Raw genomic sequence first — 17,052 nt, 5'->3', positions numbered from 1 at the left:
AAGACTGTAAATTTTCACTACCTCCAAACATAAAGCACTTTCGGTTTTCTAACTATTTGAGTAGTAATCCCCAATCAGCATAATTTCTTACTTTGTGTCCTTCAAACACTAAAATTTATAATTTGACCAGATGGAAAGTATCATGCAGTGGAATTATTGTGCCCTCCTATGCTCTGTCCCACAGGAGAAAACAGTGGGAGTGTTACATTGCTGCCATTCGCCATGATCTCTCACTAGGTGCAGTAGGTAATTACTTATATTGTCACTTTGAGGAATCTGAACTTCGAGGAAGTGAAATTATCACCTAATATAAAAGCTATGTCATATTTTCTCTGGTCTTGAAATTTCTTAATAAAAATTGCAACATTTTAAAATACATCCTCTATGACATGAGTTTAATTACATGCCAAATAACTCCATTCTTTTGGGGAATTTCAACACTACAGTCTTTTCCCAGAGTAATTTCTCCTGTTTTTTAGAAAAATAAATCATCATATTGCTATGTTAACTAGAAGGTAATTGGAGAATATTCTCCTTGGAGCATCTCCTATGGGTTTTCTCCTCCAGGGGAAAGTGAGTGAGAATAATCTAGATAAACCATTCATCAAATAGGTAAACTCAGAATTGCTCTTCCACAATAAGACAAATATTCAGGTCATATGGAGTCTTTTTTAAAGAACTAAAAGTTAAGATAACTTATTTTTGTATTATACATTTCTGTTTTTAAACACACTATATAAATACTTTTAATTATTGCTTATTGAATAGATGAATAGACTGTATTCATTGATTTCTGATTTATGAAATATTCTCACAAATACATAAAATTAACACTTTCTAGTAACAAAAGATAGAAAGTATTCATTTTAAATTTGTAAGAATAAAGAACAATGATCTAAATAAACAATATGCTTTTGTTTTCCAAACGGAAGGAGATTTTCCAGTTCAAATCATGAAAATTCAGGGATCTACAAAAAAAAAAAGGCAAGAGTACATTTGACATCCTAACTCTCAGGAAAGAAATGTATTGCCAAAAAATCAAAGACAGCCAGTACTCATTTTATTAGCTACATACTCTAGCAGCTGATTTGGATTACTGTATATTTCTAATAATCCTCTGGTAAATGTTTTTGCAAAAGCTCATGCATGTGAAGAATCGTGCTTTAAATTACCTCAGTGAGTCAGGTGGAGTTTGAGTATACAACATGTTAAACAAAGCTCTGATTTTGCCAAAAGCAGTGTTAAGACACAGGGCCTTTTGTGCATATGAGACATACAGGGTTAAATCTTGTCTCTGGTTCTTATTATCAGGGCAAGTAACTACAAAGGTGAAACGAATCAGGTTCAAGAAGGTCCAATTCTATAGCAAACACTCAATGGTCACATCTTTTTCTCCAACTTTGCAAACAGTGCTAAAATGCTGAACCCAAAATATAGGACCTTATGTGCCTATTTGAATTGTGTTTGACCATGTGGTTTCTTACTGATTTTAACAGTTGGTCCTAGGTTATTGAATTCTTCAAAAATCAGAGTCATTGTGTCTTATATATGTGAGTCCTTTCAATATGTACTTACACTGATTGAGTCCAATTTTTGTTATCACTCAGAAGAAATGTCAGTCTCTAGAGCAATGTAGAGGAATTCTCCAATATCATAGTTTTTACTATTTAATTTATATAAAGTATAACTAAGCCCACTTTAATATAATAAAATGGGATAATGGTAATGTCTGTATTTTTATGTCCACATATCACATAATTAATAATATTTCATTTTTGTAAAGAATAGTTCAGAAATATGGAAAAGTAGAAGAGAAAATAATCATACTGAAAATATTGTATGTTGAAGTTTTTGGATTTAATTCTTTGAGGATACTGTTTGTGTATAAAGGCTCACAAAATATATATTTTATGTGACTAAAAAGTGTAATAACTGATTCAAGTTTCTAGTCACACACTTTAAAAAATAAATTAGAAATAATATAATTTTGTGACTCAATATCTGATAAATTTAGACAAAATATACAATTATATCACTTCAAATATATGGTCATTATAAATTTTTAGCCCAAATTGACATATTAATTTAAATTGTGTTATACATTTAGCTAGTTCACGTGGCTGTACATAACTGTGTGACTTTCTTATTCAAATTCCTAGCTATGTTAAACCTGAATAAAATTGGAGAGGCAGTACAACATGACATGTGGGTCATGAACACTGTATGGATCTTGGTCAGGCACACATACCTTTAGATTCCACCTTTCTTAGTACTTGAACCTGATTTATTACTGAACCGATGGTACTGAGTTCAACATTTTTTGTGATGTCTCATCAAATTAAAAAGAGATGGATTTCATCATATTCATCAAAATTATATTTTAATCTTTTACTTCTTCTTTACCTCATCTACATAAATATCCTTTAGTCATGCAGCAGAAATTCTGAAGTAAGATTAACACTTGGTCACGAAACACACATACATACACAAAAATAAATGCATATCTATTGGCATATAAATGATATCAATGACTATATTTTCATCACCCACAATGAGCAATAGTTTTAAAATATGTGCCTTCTTATTTAAAGGAATAAAATATAATGATTAAATTAAATTTTCCTTTATTTAAGCCCTCCTCTTGTTTCTTCCATCCAATTAAACAGAACCACTTTTGCTATAGTATTTTCTTGTTTTCCATAACTTTTTGTTAAATATATGTCATAATAAAAGGTAAATTTAGGCATATATGCATATGTATAACTGATTTTAAGTGGCTAAGTAAGTGAAACTATGTTAAATCATTTTAATGGCTTTTTAAAATCCGATATAACAATAAGTTTAATTATTTTAATTGCTAAATATTTATTTCAAGCATTTAAACAAGATAGGAATTTATCTGAATTAATCATGTCCAATGTAATCTAGGTTTTACAGCATCAAGAGAAACCATGACATTCCACTGTGGTGCGTTTGAACACTGATTGAAGTGAATTTATTGGACTCAGACAAATGGATGTGCTCAGCCAAAGACTTGTACCTCTGTCTCACTGTACATGTGACTTTGTGTCATGTGTATACATCTGACTTCAAGCATCTACATGTGACTTCGTGTAAATAGTTTTGTTAATTCTCAATGAAAACAAATCAAAACATGAAGCACAAGAAACAAATAAAAACCATTTTATCATAGTTAAACAGCAAAATATTTTGTGCATTGCTATGATTTGAATAAGATTCCCAATGTTCATATGTGGAAACTGAATCACTAAATACATGTGTTGATTATATATATATATATATATATATATATATATATATATATATATAATGATTATTTGTATACCCCTTTATCTGTCACCCTCCTTTTAACCCTTTCTTCTGTTCCACTTCCACATCTGAATACAATGGCCTTCCTTCTTTTCTACCAATTCTCCTTTATTGTCATCTTTAAATTATTTACATCTTATATTTTTCATATAAAAACCATGAAATCTTTATCTTTCACTTTCTGTGTCTCACTTCACTTAACATGTGATATCAATATCATACATTTCCTACAAGTAACATGAATTTATTACTTGCATGGTGGAGTGGAATTCTATTTGGTAGGTATTTGCCATTTTATGCATCCATTTATTGAGTGGTCCCTGGGCTACTTCCATTGTTTAACTACTGTGAATTCTGCTGCTCTCAACATGGATATACACTTATCAATGGAGAATGATGATTTTAATTCTTTTTGCAACATACTCAGGAGAACCATAGCAGTACCAATACAATTTCCATTTTAATTTTTAAAAGAATCTGCATAACAGATTCTATGGTGGTTTTACTAATTTACATGTTCACTAACAGAAGTAAACACTAGTAGAAATGTTCCTTTTTCCTTGTATATTCACCAGAATCTTTTGCTTTTTATGTTCTTGATCATAGCTATTCTGACTGAGGTAAGATAAAATCTAAGAGTGCTTTTTGATTTGCCTTTCTCTAATGATGCAATGATGATTTTTTAATATATTTGTCATTTGAAATTGTATTTTTCAGAAATTCATCTTCTTTCTTTTGTCCATTTTTGATTGAGGCATTAATTTTTTGTGTCTCAATGCTTTTGGTGTTGTTTATGTGTTACAGATACGAATCTATCCCAGATGAACCCTGGCAGAGCGTTTTTCCCATTTTGTCTGTGGAATCTTCACTCGATTGTTCTTGCTCTGTGCAGAAGAGCTTTTACTTAACACAGTGCCATTCACCGATCCTTAGTATTTTTTCTTTTACTCTGGGAATTCTGTTCATCATTTTTCGCTCAGGAAACATAAAATTGTAATGATTTACTGCATCACACAGAAGTAATGCTATGTGGAAAATAAAACACCTTGAATCAGAAAGTGCTGTGAAGAAGATGAAGAACTGACACACCTAGGCACTGCTAATGTAAGGCAAACGGATTAACTACTCCTGGGAATAGTTCAGTGCTTGTGAAGATAAGCATGGAAGTAAACACTGCTCCATAATTCCACTCCTAGATGCACAATCACAATACTTTAAGACACACAGTGCAGAACTACAGGCACCTACTGTACCATTCATCACAGATCGAGCACCTATAGCCTTCATTTTATAATCCATTAGCAATTTCTTACCTTCACACTGGCTGTTGGTCAAATATGTGAATGTCACACACAACCAAGAAATAAATATAAAGGTAGAGTATGTATTCCTACAACTCACACTGCCATTCACTGTTCTTTTTTTTTTCCATACTGTGAATCAAACTCAAGACTTCACGCCTACCAGGCAGGCACTGTGCCACTGAGCTAACCCCCAGCTAAAAGGTGACTTTTAGTGATGCTGGAACACATTAATATCTTGTGTTAAATTGCTTAGTCATGCATACTCAATGATTTTTTCCCTTCTTATGAGCATTTTGAAATAAACATCAAGCCAAGGCCAGTGGCCTCATGCCAGGTCCCCGTTGGTGTTCTGCTGGAGCTGCTGCATGCAGGCAGGGATGGGCTCTCATTCATGGAGCACTCAGCTTGTGGGTCAGACACAATCACTGTGAAAGATGGAAGAAACGATGGAGCCCTGCACCCCCACAACCAACAGGAAACCAGGCTCTGACCGACAGCCTCCCCAGAGGAGCCACTGTGGGGTTCCACAGGAGCATGGAGGCCTCAGTGTGTACTTTAGTGGAAAACATGCATGGTCCAGCAGCAGGCAGGCAAAATACAGTGAGTTAAGGTGTTCACCATGATGACCTGGCAATTTGGATCCCGGTTCCCTGTAGATACAAAGATATTACCAGGAAACTAAAAACTCCATTGAACACTGGCAAAATGCTTTGACAGAAACTAAAGTTAGCCTTTTGAAACTTGAAGATAGATTTATGGTATATGATCATGTAAGAAAAATCCTCTTAAAAATAATGAGGAGCCAGAAAGAAACAATTCAAGGGCTAGAAGATGACAAAAGCATACATAACTTAAGAATAAAGCATGTGAGCAAGGAAGCAGGAGCAACCAAAATGAAACACAAAGAATATTCACAGATATATTAAAGAAAAACTTCCCAAGCATAGGAAAAAGAAATGATATCCAGATAAATGATCCATAAAAAACTCCAACTACCTATAAGCAGAATAGATCTACACTCAGACATACAATAATCAAGATTCCAGAAATCCACCAAAAGAACAGAATACTAAAAGCAGCCAGGGAAAAGAAGCAGATAACTTACAATGGGAAAATTATCAAAATAACAACAGACTTATCAACACAAACTCTCAAATCAAGAAGGGCCTGGGGGGAAATATTCCAAGCTCTGAAAGAAAATAATCTGAAACCAAGACTGATATACCCAGAAAAACTCTCTCTCAAAATTAATGGAGAAATAAGATGTTTCCAAGACAAGGAGGAACTGTGGAAGTTCATGGGCATCAACCCAACCCTACAGAGAGTGCTGAAGGACATTCCAGAAAGAGAGAGGAAAGAATACCAGGATTCCAGCAACAGTGGCAGAGAGGCCTCAATAAATGGGGCAGACAGTGGAATGAGAGAGTAAGGTGGACAAATTATAGCAGTAAAATACAGTAGCAGGCATGAGGCAGAGACAGTAAGCTATAATCTTTAGTATAGATAGCTTTGTTACACTACAAAAAAGCACAGATCATTGTTAATAGTGTATCAGGATTTAAAAGTCATGGGGCTGGGGATTTAACTCAGTGGCATAGGCAGCTGCCTTGCAAGCAGGTGGACATGAGTTCAATCCCCGGTACTGATTAAAAAAAAATACACACACACACACACACACACACACACACACACACAGATATAAAACAGGATTTAAACATCACAGTAGTCTTATTGCTCTGCTTAGTCTGAATTTAATTTGTTCCAGTCAGTCTACTCATATCAGATTTGAGGGCACAGACATCTGACCCCAAAATTGCAGGTTATACCATGGTAACTTTCCTTAATTTCCTATTAACTTAAACTGAAACCCTGTATTACTTACATTGTCTTACTATGACTGATCTTATTTGAATCTGATTCATTAGACTGTGGTTTTGCCTTGGCTGATTTTATTTGAATTTGGTGTGCTTGATAGTATCAACCCTAAAAGTAAAGGCAACTACTCTGAAGATGACAAGATGTAAAGGATATCTATACCGGTTTTGATTATTAACAGCTGTCAAGTCCTACAATGTTTTCAAAGTTGTGTTTTTATTAAAAATAGCTATGTAATATATGCTTAACTATATTAAGCCTGATGATGTGGACAAGTCTATTGAAAATAACAAGAGAAAGCATAGTAATTATGGTAGATTACCTAATATTGTGGTCTTTTTTCATTGCATGTTTTTCTGGGAATTTGTTTGCTGTCTTGTTATGATTTGTTTTTCCCTATAATACAGACAGGATAGATATACATGTAGAAATTCACACATGGGAAGATTTACTTAAACTATTTATGGGGATAGATTATATAATGCAAGATGCAATGAACAGATACTCTGAAGAAGAGACACTAAGAAACTCAATGCTAATTCTGTAGCATGATGATATAAAATCTAGCAATACTTTTGTTCACTGTTCAGAGTGATATTAGTCTAATCTCGAGTTCAATTTCAGCATATGTAAAGATAAGGCAGCTACTATGAAGAGAATGAGAGACACTATGGTGGTTATTATTGCCTGCCCCAATGTCAGATCTTGAAGACCTAAAAGGCTTTCATTATCCTGTAATGATTTGATTAGTTCTATAATATGCAGTATGTATTTAATGTGTGTGAAGATGGGGACAACTATTTGGAAGAAACTAGAGACAATTAGATAAACAGTGAATATCTCTAGTGGGCTTGCTTTGAAATCTGTATATTTTTAAATTGTTTCTTTTTGAACTGTTCTTTCTGTTTGGATATGTTTGATCTTACCCTCTTCGTGATAAGGGACAAGTGTTTATGACTGGTGACCATATTGCTAAGTTTTTGTTAGATCATTGAGCAGAACTGTTGGCAGTGTCACTATTTGAATGTCACTTTACATACTTTGGTTTTGTAACCTGAACAACTATTTCTAAGATGACAATATATAACTTATCAACTGGTGAATTCTTGCCATTTGTTTTTCTGTAATTCTATATTGTTTCTACCCTTTTTTTCTCCATGTATTTTTTCTGTTTCTTTCTCTTTAAATAAATAAAAGATGGGAGAAATTTATTTTATAGGCAACTTCAATTTTGGTCATCTATTCATCATGTTATGTACCACATCCTTAAAATTTCAATTGCTTATACTGTTGTGTAAGGTCACTGCTTTTGATTTGGTTTGTGAAAGGAGATAAGCAGCAATGATTAATATATTTTTTGAAGGACATGTGAGATGGGTTCCTGAACAACAATATATAAATCCAGCAGCCAAATTGAGAAATTTGGAATTTAACTAACTGAGCTCAGGAACACTCATATATAGACTCTCTGTCCCCGCCAGTCAGGGTCCAAACAAATGACTCCAAACTGGAAAGTTACAGAGCTTTTAAAAGAGATCATCACAAAAGACATCATGTTGGAAACAATTTAGCCTGAATGTTTCATTAATTTTTGGTTGACACCTGTATCCCACTTCTTTTGTTGAGCAAATTAATTTTCTCCTTTAGGTACAGCTCATTTTGCTTTTCTCATGAGACTTAGACCCTGAGTAATTTTCCATTTTTCTGAAGCAAATATGGACCACTACTTAAATGCAAGGTTCAAGATGGCATCAGTTATGCCAAGCCACAACACTGTGTAATTTCAGTAGCAGAGTAAGTGATGGTTAATTATTGGTGTGGTTAATTGTGGCAAACATTTAGAATAATATGAAGCTTTAAATTAAGATCAGACTTTTCTTTCAAAAACTTTTGTTTAAATCTGTGTTACCCATAAGGAATAGTAAAATAATAGCAAATAAAGAGTATTCCATACTATATTACATGCATTCTTCCTGCTTTGTTAGTATACAGTGAGTTCATTTCACCCTTGGATATTTTAGAAGCTGAGATAATGTATAAGTGTGTCCTCTCTAGCTCTCAGTGAGTCCTGGTCCTAAGTTAACGCCCTAGTGAACTGTATTACTCACCTCTTTAGGTTCATTCTCTTTTCAAATAAGCACAAGCACCAGGATGCATATGTTTAACTATTCTCAAGAAGCAGTACAATACACTGTACTAGAAAAATCACAAGCATCAGAATTGGAAGATTTGAATTGTAGCTTTGCTGCTTAATACCATCAAGTGAGCACCTATGTGGCTCCAAGCTCCAGTTTCTCCACTTATAAAAGCGGAATTGCCCTGACTTACCAAGATTCTGTAACTAGTGATAAGGCATGTATGCCAAACACCTTGGTTATCACACACTGAATAAATGCAGCTTCCTGGTCTGTGAAGCAGTGGTTTTCAGACTGTGCATCAGGACCCAACCCAGACTCCAAATCAGAACCTGCTGGGGTTGGCACCAGGAACCTGAGTTCCAGCACTCAGACAGATCTGATGCATCCTGGAGTTGGAGCACTACTACTCCAGAGAGGATTTGTGGAGAAGGATTGCCTGATACAAATTTTCTAAGGATCTAAGACAGTCCATTGTTATTCATTAGCTAAAACACCATGAATAGTGCTTATTATTTGGTAGATAAAATGTGACAATACGTTTTGAACCTATAGATATTCTTGAGCAATATGTTTACTTGCATGTAAAAAATCACACGTTTTACCTATAAAAAGATGTGAAATTGAACTAGTTAACAATTATTTATGTATTTTTCATCTGGTTTTACATCATAGTAATTTTAATTCATAAAGAAAATACTTTATTAAACAAATACATTACCAATATTTTATGTTATCTACCCCTTTGGTTTTGTTTGGTTTTAGTACATGTTTATAGTACAAAATAGTGCACTAATAGGAAATCAGTGCAAGTAGCACATCATGCTCATTTTTAAATTTTTAGTTACTTGCCTCCCTCACACTTGACCACCACACCTGTGGTTTGAACTCAGAGCAATACTACTCCAGAGAGAATTTGTGGAGAAAGATTGCCTATAAAAATGTTCTATCTATCCATATCTACCTACTAGGCAGGAGCCTTACCATTTAGTTGCATCCCCAATTTAGTTATGTTTTTAAAAGCCAACTTTTCCCATATGTGACACTGGGTATTAAGCTCAGGACCTTAACATTTTGCTATATCCTGAGCCCTTTTATATTTTAAATTTTGAGACTATCTCACTAAGTCACTAAATTGTACAGGTTTGGCTTAAATTTATGATCCTGTTGTGTCAGCTTCTCAAAGTACTGGGATTGCAAGTATGTGCCAACATAGCCACTACCAAGCTTTTAACAAATCACATTCTTTATTGGCTCTAATAGGACAGAATAATGGTGGTGCTAAAATAACACATAATTTGCATCCATAGTAACCCTTTGATGTCTGGACATGCTTAACTCCTTTTAGGGCAATTACACTAAGCTGCTCTTCCTTCAGAATCTGTAACTGTAGTCTGATCACTAGGCAAACCTCAGACAGAGTCCATAAGGGGAATTGCTACATTATGCTCCGTTGTATGCTTCAGAACCATCAGAGAAACCTAAAACCAGGGGCGTCTGAGAAACTGCACTCAGGCAGAGATGTGAAGAGTCATTGTAGCACGGGGTCCTAAATAGGATATGGGAAAAGCAAAAGCTCATTAGGTGGAAACTAAAACCTGGATGAAACCATGGAGTTCAGTCAAAATGAACCAATATATACTCATTCATGGCAACAAATATTGGACACCATTAGGACATTAATGTAAGACATTAATAGGACATTAGGACATTAATGTAGGACATTAATGACAGGAAACTGGAAGATGTCATGGTGAAAATCTTTGCACTTTTTTCTGTGAATTCAAACATTTTTCAAACTATAATTTATAAAGTTCATTGATATAGGAAAAGTTTTAGAAGAAAGGCTTTCACCCAATAGAATGATGTTAGTACAGTGTACACACAGATCTTACACACTGAATAGTTCTTACCCATAAATGTACATAGGATGGAAAACATCCTCATTTTGGGTCACACAAACACTTGCATTTATTTTTGGCTGTATAAACATGATCCACTGTCAATCTCATCTTCTCTGTTCCATTTTTTTCTTTAAGGGCAGAGAACGCCGAGTTGGAACCCAGAGCCTTTGCACTGAGCCATATCCCTAATTCTTTATTTTTCTGAGACAGAGTCTTACTAAGTCACTAAGTTATCTAGGCTGGGCTCAAACCTTAGATCCTCGTGCCTCACCCTCCCAGAGTTTTAGGATGGTAAGTTTGTACCACCATACTTAGCCTCCTCACTGCTTGGATTTTGAACACAGTAATAGTCTATTTGTCCACACTAGTGTAGCTTTTCACACTTACTGAAAATTAATGTTTTATTTTCTGTAGTAAGTGTTTTAAACTTTGCGATTGATATGGAAAGTTAAGTGTGTGAAACAAAATATGAATAGTTAGTTTATATTGATTTTAATTTAAAAAAAATAAAAATTGGCTTTTAATTGCCTTTGGCTCATCAGATAAGATTGGAATGTTTTCCATTTGGGTTACAAACTAAAAATTAATTTAAAACTAGTATAAAATAATAAGTTGAATTTTATATCAAAAACACAAATGTATGACATTTTTGCTCACATCTCTTTATTTGCTCTTCTTTTCATGTATGTCTAAGCACAGATAAGAAGTATAGCTATAAATGCAAAATCTTAAAAGCAGAAAAATGTACTAAATCAATAATCAAATAATGCAAAACACTAAATAAGGCTGTGAGATGGAGAATCTGCAATCTGACTGGAATTTTCTTGTACACAGATGTACCCCAGCATAGCAGTCATGAGTAGAATATAACCAACTACTGCTCACAGAAATTTTCATTATTTATGCAACCATGCAGGGATACTGTTGAGAGCTGACTCGGCTCTTCATGTGAGTGAGGGAAGACATAATCCATTAAATATTTTTCCCTCTGCCTGAGCCATTTCTTCACCCTTCACCACATCTCTGATGGGACATATCGTATTGCAAACTTCAGTTTTAGATAAACTAGTCCCATAAAGCAACTTTAATATACTTTAAACTATGACACATGTGCATACATATTCCCCTCGTTCCTTCACCTGTAGATAGTTTCCAGTGTGACATATAGTTTTCTAATTCATGACTCAATTCAGTTTTTATCTCTTTTAGTAGCATCAACTACACTGTGTGTAGGTATGAGGATTTAATAAATTTATGTCTTGAAGTAGGGAGGCAGATGCATTTTTAAATATTTAAAAGAAAGCCTTATTATTTTAGTTACCAAATGTGTTATGAATTGTATAATAATTGAATGACCCTCCATCATTTTAGTTAAGTAAAAACAAATGAAAGTGTTTAAAACATACTATAGTGTTTATCCATTCAATTAGAACACATAATTTCTAAGAATGTTTACACTTTCATAAGTTTTGCTTATACATTGGAATCACGGGTTTGATTTGTGAATGCAACAACATGTTTATGGGATAAGGACCAATTTTTCGGAATTTTCAAGGAAAAAAAAGACGTGATATTTTCCAGATCTTGGAGGAGAAATAGTTTACTGAATATATTATATATTGGAAAATTCTAAACAAAATGTGAGCTGAAGTTTCTAGCAATATGTAAAAGAAAGAAATCTATCATGTTGGATTTAAGCAAAGACTCACTGTTTGTTTTTATATTCAAACACCATGAAGTTATTCACCATACTGACAATGTTAAATCTATCTCTCTATCTACATAACATCGATTTAAGTATATATGTGGAAAAAGTTTTGGAAGTTTTATTATATAGTACTGGAAAAAATCTAGACCAAATGTTGTGTGACACTTCCTAAGACTGATAACATTCTCCTTTTTCTCTCCTTTCCTTTAAGAATTTATGTACACATTTTCCTTTCCTCATGTCTCCAGGACATCTTCCTAACCACTGTATAGGAAGCCTTCAACACTACTATGCACCACTCCCTCAAGACTGGCATTATCAGTCTCTCCAGTGCGCTTGGCTGCACTACTGATCCATCAGGATAAAGCAGCCCTGTGGTCATCACGCTCATTTATACTCAGTGCAATCACACAGTGATTCCTCACTGTGCTCTGCATTTCACTCTAAGGAAGGCTGAGTGGGGAGCTGACTAATAACAATCAGGGTTTCTCTCTCTCCCACAGGAAGCAGCGCCTCACTGGGAATTCATTTCTAGTGTTCAGGGACTTGAACATAAAACAGGCTTGGTTCAACCTGAAGATCACCCGAGATGCCTGGTACTCATAAGACCCTGTAGCCTGCTTCATGCAAGGCAGTGGATGGATTTTAAATCTCTGTGCACAGGTAGGTTACATTGTGTATTTCACTCACTGGAAAGTCTGAATGTAAGTGCCAAGTATCTTTGATTTTTTTTTTCAGTTCCAATTAGACTAAAGATGGAAATGATGTATTGTCATCGCTGTCTCAAATTACTATCCAAAGGAAGATAAGTGGCAGGACCTTTACAGACCCCAACTAAAACATCCAAAGTCCTTATCTGTAAATGCAGCTTCTTGAGTGTTTATACAAAGGAACAAACAGTCATTATAGGTTATGTGTGACCACAACACAGAGAAATTTTATCTATCTTAGAACCTGCAGATGTTCTAAAAATCTTTACAGGAGATTTTGCCAGATAGAATGGGCACTTAAGTGTCCCCAAAATACATGATTCTATGTTGCTAACAAAATTACTGAAAGTTGATATCAAAGGGTTTTTATCTTTGATTTTTTGCATTGTCCAGCATGCAAAATCCTAATATGGGTTGTATGTCTCTAGTGACACTGAGTGACAGATAGCAATACGGTGTTGGTCCCAAGAACAACACATGGATAAGCTAGAAAAAAACAGATTCTGAGGACTGAGGAAGAAAGACTGGTAGTGACATTTGCTTAGTAAACACTGTGCTCAGTCACCACCCTAGAACATCCACAGAGAGAGAGAGAGAGAGAGAGAGAGAGAGAGAGAGAGAGAGATCAATTTTCAAGTTAGAAATCAATAGAATACAGTCTTGAAATAAATTAAGAAATTAATAGTTTGTGTTCTCATCTTTTTCATTTGAGATAAATTTAAAAAGTGAAGAAGGGCAATAGAATGATTAGCAAAGGTTATAATTTGGCAATTTTAGTCACTGAAATGTTACTGCATTGTTAGACTTACACAATAATTCTACTCAAAAATCTATTTTGAGAAGATGGTTTAGAAAAGTAAGTAGGTCTTATCAGGGATAAATCTAAGCCAGAGCTTGGAAAAAATAAGAGGAAACAACTTCTGTTGTTTACGTCTACTGGAATGAAAAGTGACCTTGGCTTTACTATCTGTGTTTCAGTAGAAAGACACTAAGAACAGATAAAGATTATCAAATTAATTCAGGGACTCTCCCTTCTCAAGAAGAATTAAACAAATTCATATTGAAAAGTTCATAATTATTGGCACTGATGTGTTTTTGCTCGTCAAAGTAAGGATAATGGGTCAGAATGAACAATGTGTTGAGTGGCTTCTGAATGGTAACCATACACGAAGTACTTACCTCAATCTATGTAACATTAAAACATCTTGCATCACAAAGCATCCTGCTTATAGAACACAAAGTTCTTCCTAAACACAGAAATAGGAGACAAGAGACATTGAAGAGCTGGTGCCACATAGCTAGCTCCACTCAGAACACATGTGTGATACGCTGAATAAAGTGCTTTTGCACTAAATCAAGCAAAACAAATACTGCAGATTTTGTGCATGATATATTTTATTACACATAAAAATATGTGGCCAGCATTTTTATTCAACCATTGGCCTTTATTTCCAATAGATGTAAAATTTGTATATATTTAGGAGATAAAACATAAAAAATGAAACATGAATACAATGTTTGATGATCAAATCAAGATAATTATTATTGCTACCTCCTCAAACATTTATCATTTCTACGAGTTTGTAAACAATGGATTCTTCCAATTACTGTGAAATATAACCTAACTTTAAATATGCAATATTTTAATTCATTTGGTATGTAAATCTAAAAGCCCTCAAAATGTAATGAATTACTGGAATTGAAACAAGAATCTAAGTTAAAAATTCTTCAAAGAAACCTAAAAACTTTAACTAAAAATAAGGTCATTATTAAATGTAAATGTATATCTAAACTGTACCACTTGAATTAGCCCAATACAAGAATATGAATAATTGATAAAGGAAACATACAGCTAATAATTGGAGCCAAATAACAAATTGCCAACACAAAAAAGCACACACTGAATCAAAGCATGATCAATAAGCTAAGACTTTCATTAATTTATACTTTATGCAAATTTTCAGGTTACTTTATCTCACTGAGTCTCAGCTGTTTCTCTAGAGTCCTTCTACACAATAATAAGATAATTTTTCAAATGTTCATAGTATAATTCTGGGCACAGATGATGTACTATATAAATACCGGAAATCTCCATTAATTATTCTACACAATAAATCAAGCTATCAGATTTTAACTAATAAATATCGCAGGCAAGCAGTTTAAAAGTTAAAACTGTTTTCAAGCAAATTAAAGATAAAGAGGATTCACTGAGAATGAACAGGCATAACAAATTGCTGGAGTTAAAAATATAAATGAAGAATTTGTATAATAAAGGTCAAAACAACATGAGATCAGCTTCTTTATGGCAGAAGAATTGAATTGTGCAAATGAAAAACAATTTAAAGATCCAGAAAGTCACCAAGAGTGATTAGAGTAGAGGTGCAGGTCCACTAGAGGGCCAAGGAAGCAGAATGCTGTGGGAGAAATCAGTAAGGAAAGGCACTGGAACTGCTTCCCAGAGACACTGACATTCTGTGGGGTGTGGCTGGCAGATGTGGCCTGGGAAGATTTCTGGCTCATGAATTTCCAAACCATGCACTTGTTTACCACTAGAAACACAAAGACACTTGTGTGCATGCCCATTTGATATACATACATTTAAATATCACATTTCTTTAATAAATATCTGCTTCATAACATAAGTACATAACATACTAAAATAAATACTGATTAATTAATGTAAACTATATTCAACAATGATTAAGTTATCCAAACAGTTCTGAGAACTCAATTGTGACTAATGAGTTTTTATATCTGAGATTTTCAAACAGATGTAAAGAAAAACAAATAAGATGGGAAAATTTAATTGTTAGCTGAACTAGGCTGACATTGAATGAGACATTTAAAAACATGCTGTCTAAACACAAATAATCAGATTGTCTCTTTCTGTCTTTCCATTTTTACTGTTAAAATATGAACACATCGAAGTTTGCAGGGCATCTGGGAATCATACCCATGTGCCCGAATTCATTCTCACAGGGGTCTCAGAGCGCGCTGAGCTGCAGCTTCCTCTTTTCTTTGGCTTTCTGGGAATCTATGGGCTGACTGTGGCAGGGAACCTGGGTATCATCACCCTCACCAGTGTGGACTCCCGATTGCAAACCCCCATGTACTTCTTCCTCCGACACCTGGCTGTCATCAACTTTGCCAACTCCACTGTCATTGCCCCTAAAATGCTGAGCAACTTCTTAGCAGATAAGAAAAGCATCTCATACTATGCCTGTGCCACACAGCTGGGGGGATTCCTGGTTTTCATCGTGGCTGAGATCTTCATGCTGGCCGTGATGGCCTATGACCGCTATGTGGCCATCTGCAAGCCCCTGCTCTACATGGCGGTGGTGTCCCAGAGGGTCTGCCTGCTGCTGGTGTCCCTCACCTACCTCCATGGCCTTTTCACAGCTCTTGTAGTGACACCTTGTGTATTCTCTGTGTCTTACTGTTCTGCCAACATAATCAATCACTTTTACTGTGACAATGTCCCCTTGCTAGCATTGTCCTGCTCTGATACCTACGTTCCAGAGACAGCAGTGTTCATATTCTCTGGGACAAACTTATTTTTCTCCATGGTCATTGTTCTAATATCCTACTTCAACATTGTCCTTGCCATTTTAAAGATACGTTCTGCAGAGGGGCGGTGGAAAGCCTTCTCCACATGTGCCTCTCACATGATAGCCGTCACCGTGTTCTACGGGACTCTCCTCTTCATGTATGTGCAGCCCAGGACCAACCACTCCCTGGACACTGACAAAATGGCTTCTGTCTTCTACACACTGGTGATACCAATGCTGAATCCTGTCATTTACAGTCTGAGGAACAAGGACGTGAAGGATGCTCTGAAGAGATTCCTCAGGAACCCATGCCAGTCGCTGAAACTCATGTGAATTTAAATTCATGGTGCTCTTCCTTTAAGGGTTTTCATGGAATCATAAAAATACAAAGCAAAACAATGGTCTTTAAAAATCTGTCCACACATCTTCAATGACTCATTTGGTTTTAGAACAGAGATTTTAATTAACTTACCAGTCTAATCTCCCATAATAACACATGTAAATTGTGAAGAGTAATTTTGGAAGAAACTCAATTTAG

At 34.9% G+C, this 17,052-nt stretch overlaps 1 protein-coding gene across 1 annotated transcript; it reads left to right on the top strand.

Annotated features, from left to right (window-relative positions):
- Window positions 1-5,080: 5,080 nt before the first annotated feature.
- Window positions 5,081-16,847, top strand: LOC100717809 (olfactory receptor 8J2-like). Its single transcript, XM_013148299.3, has 2 exons — window positions 5,081-5,234; window positions 15,895-16,847. The coding sequence occupies exons 1-2, from the start codon at window positions 5,081-5,083 to the stop codon at window positions 16,845-16,847; spliced, it is 1,107 nt and encodes a 368-aa protein (XP_013003753.3).
- The last annotated feature ends 205 nt before the right edge of the window (window positions 16,848-17,052 follow it).

Source organism: Cavia porcellus, unplaced genomic scaffold (assembly GCF_034190915.1).
Source record: "Cavia porcellus strain 051 isolate PalLab524CR breed Dunkin Hartley unplaced genomic scaffold, mCavPor4.1 scaffold_17, whole genome shotgun sequence".
In the NCBI taxonomy this organism is placed as follows: domain Eukaryota; kingdom Metazoa; phylum Chordata; class Mammalia; order Rodentia; family Caviidae; genus Cavia; species Cavia porcellus.
The sequence above is the reverse complement of the archived record's forward strand: the minus strand, read 5'-3'. Positions and strand labels throughout refer to the sequence as shown.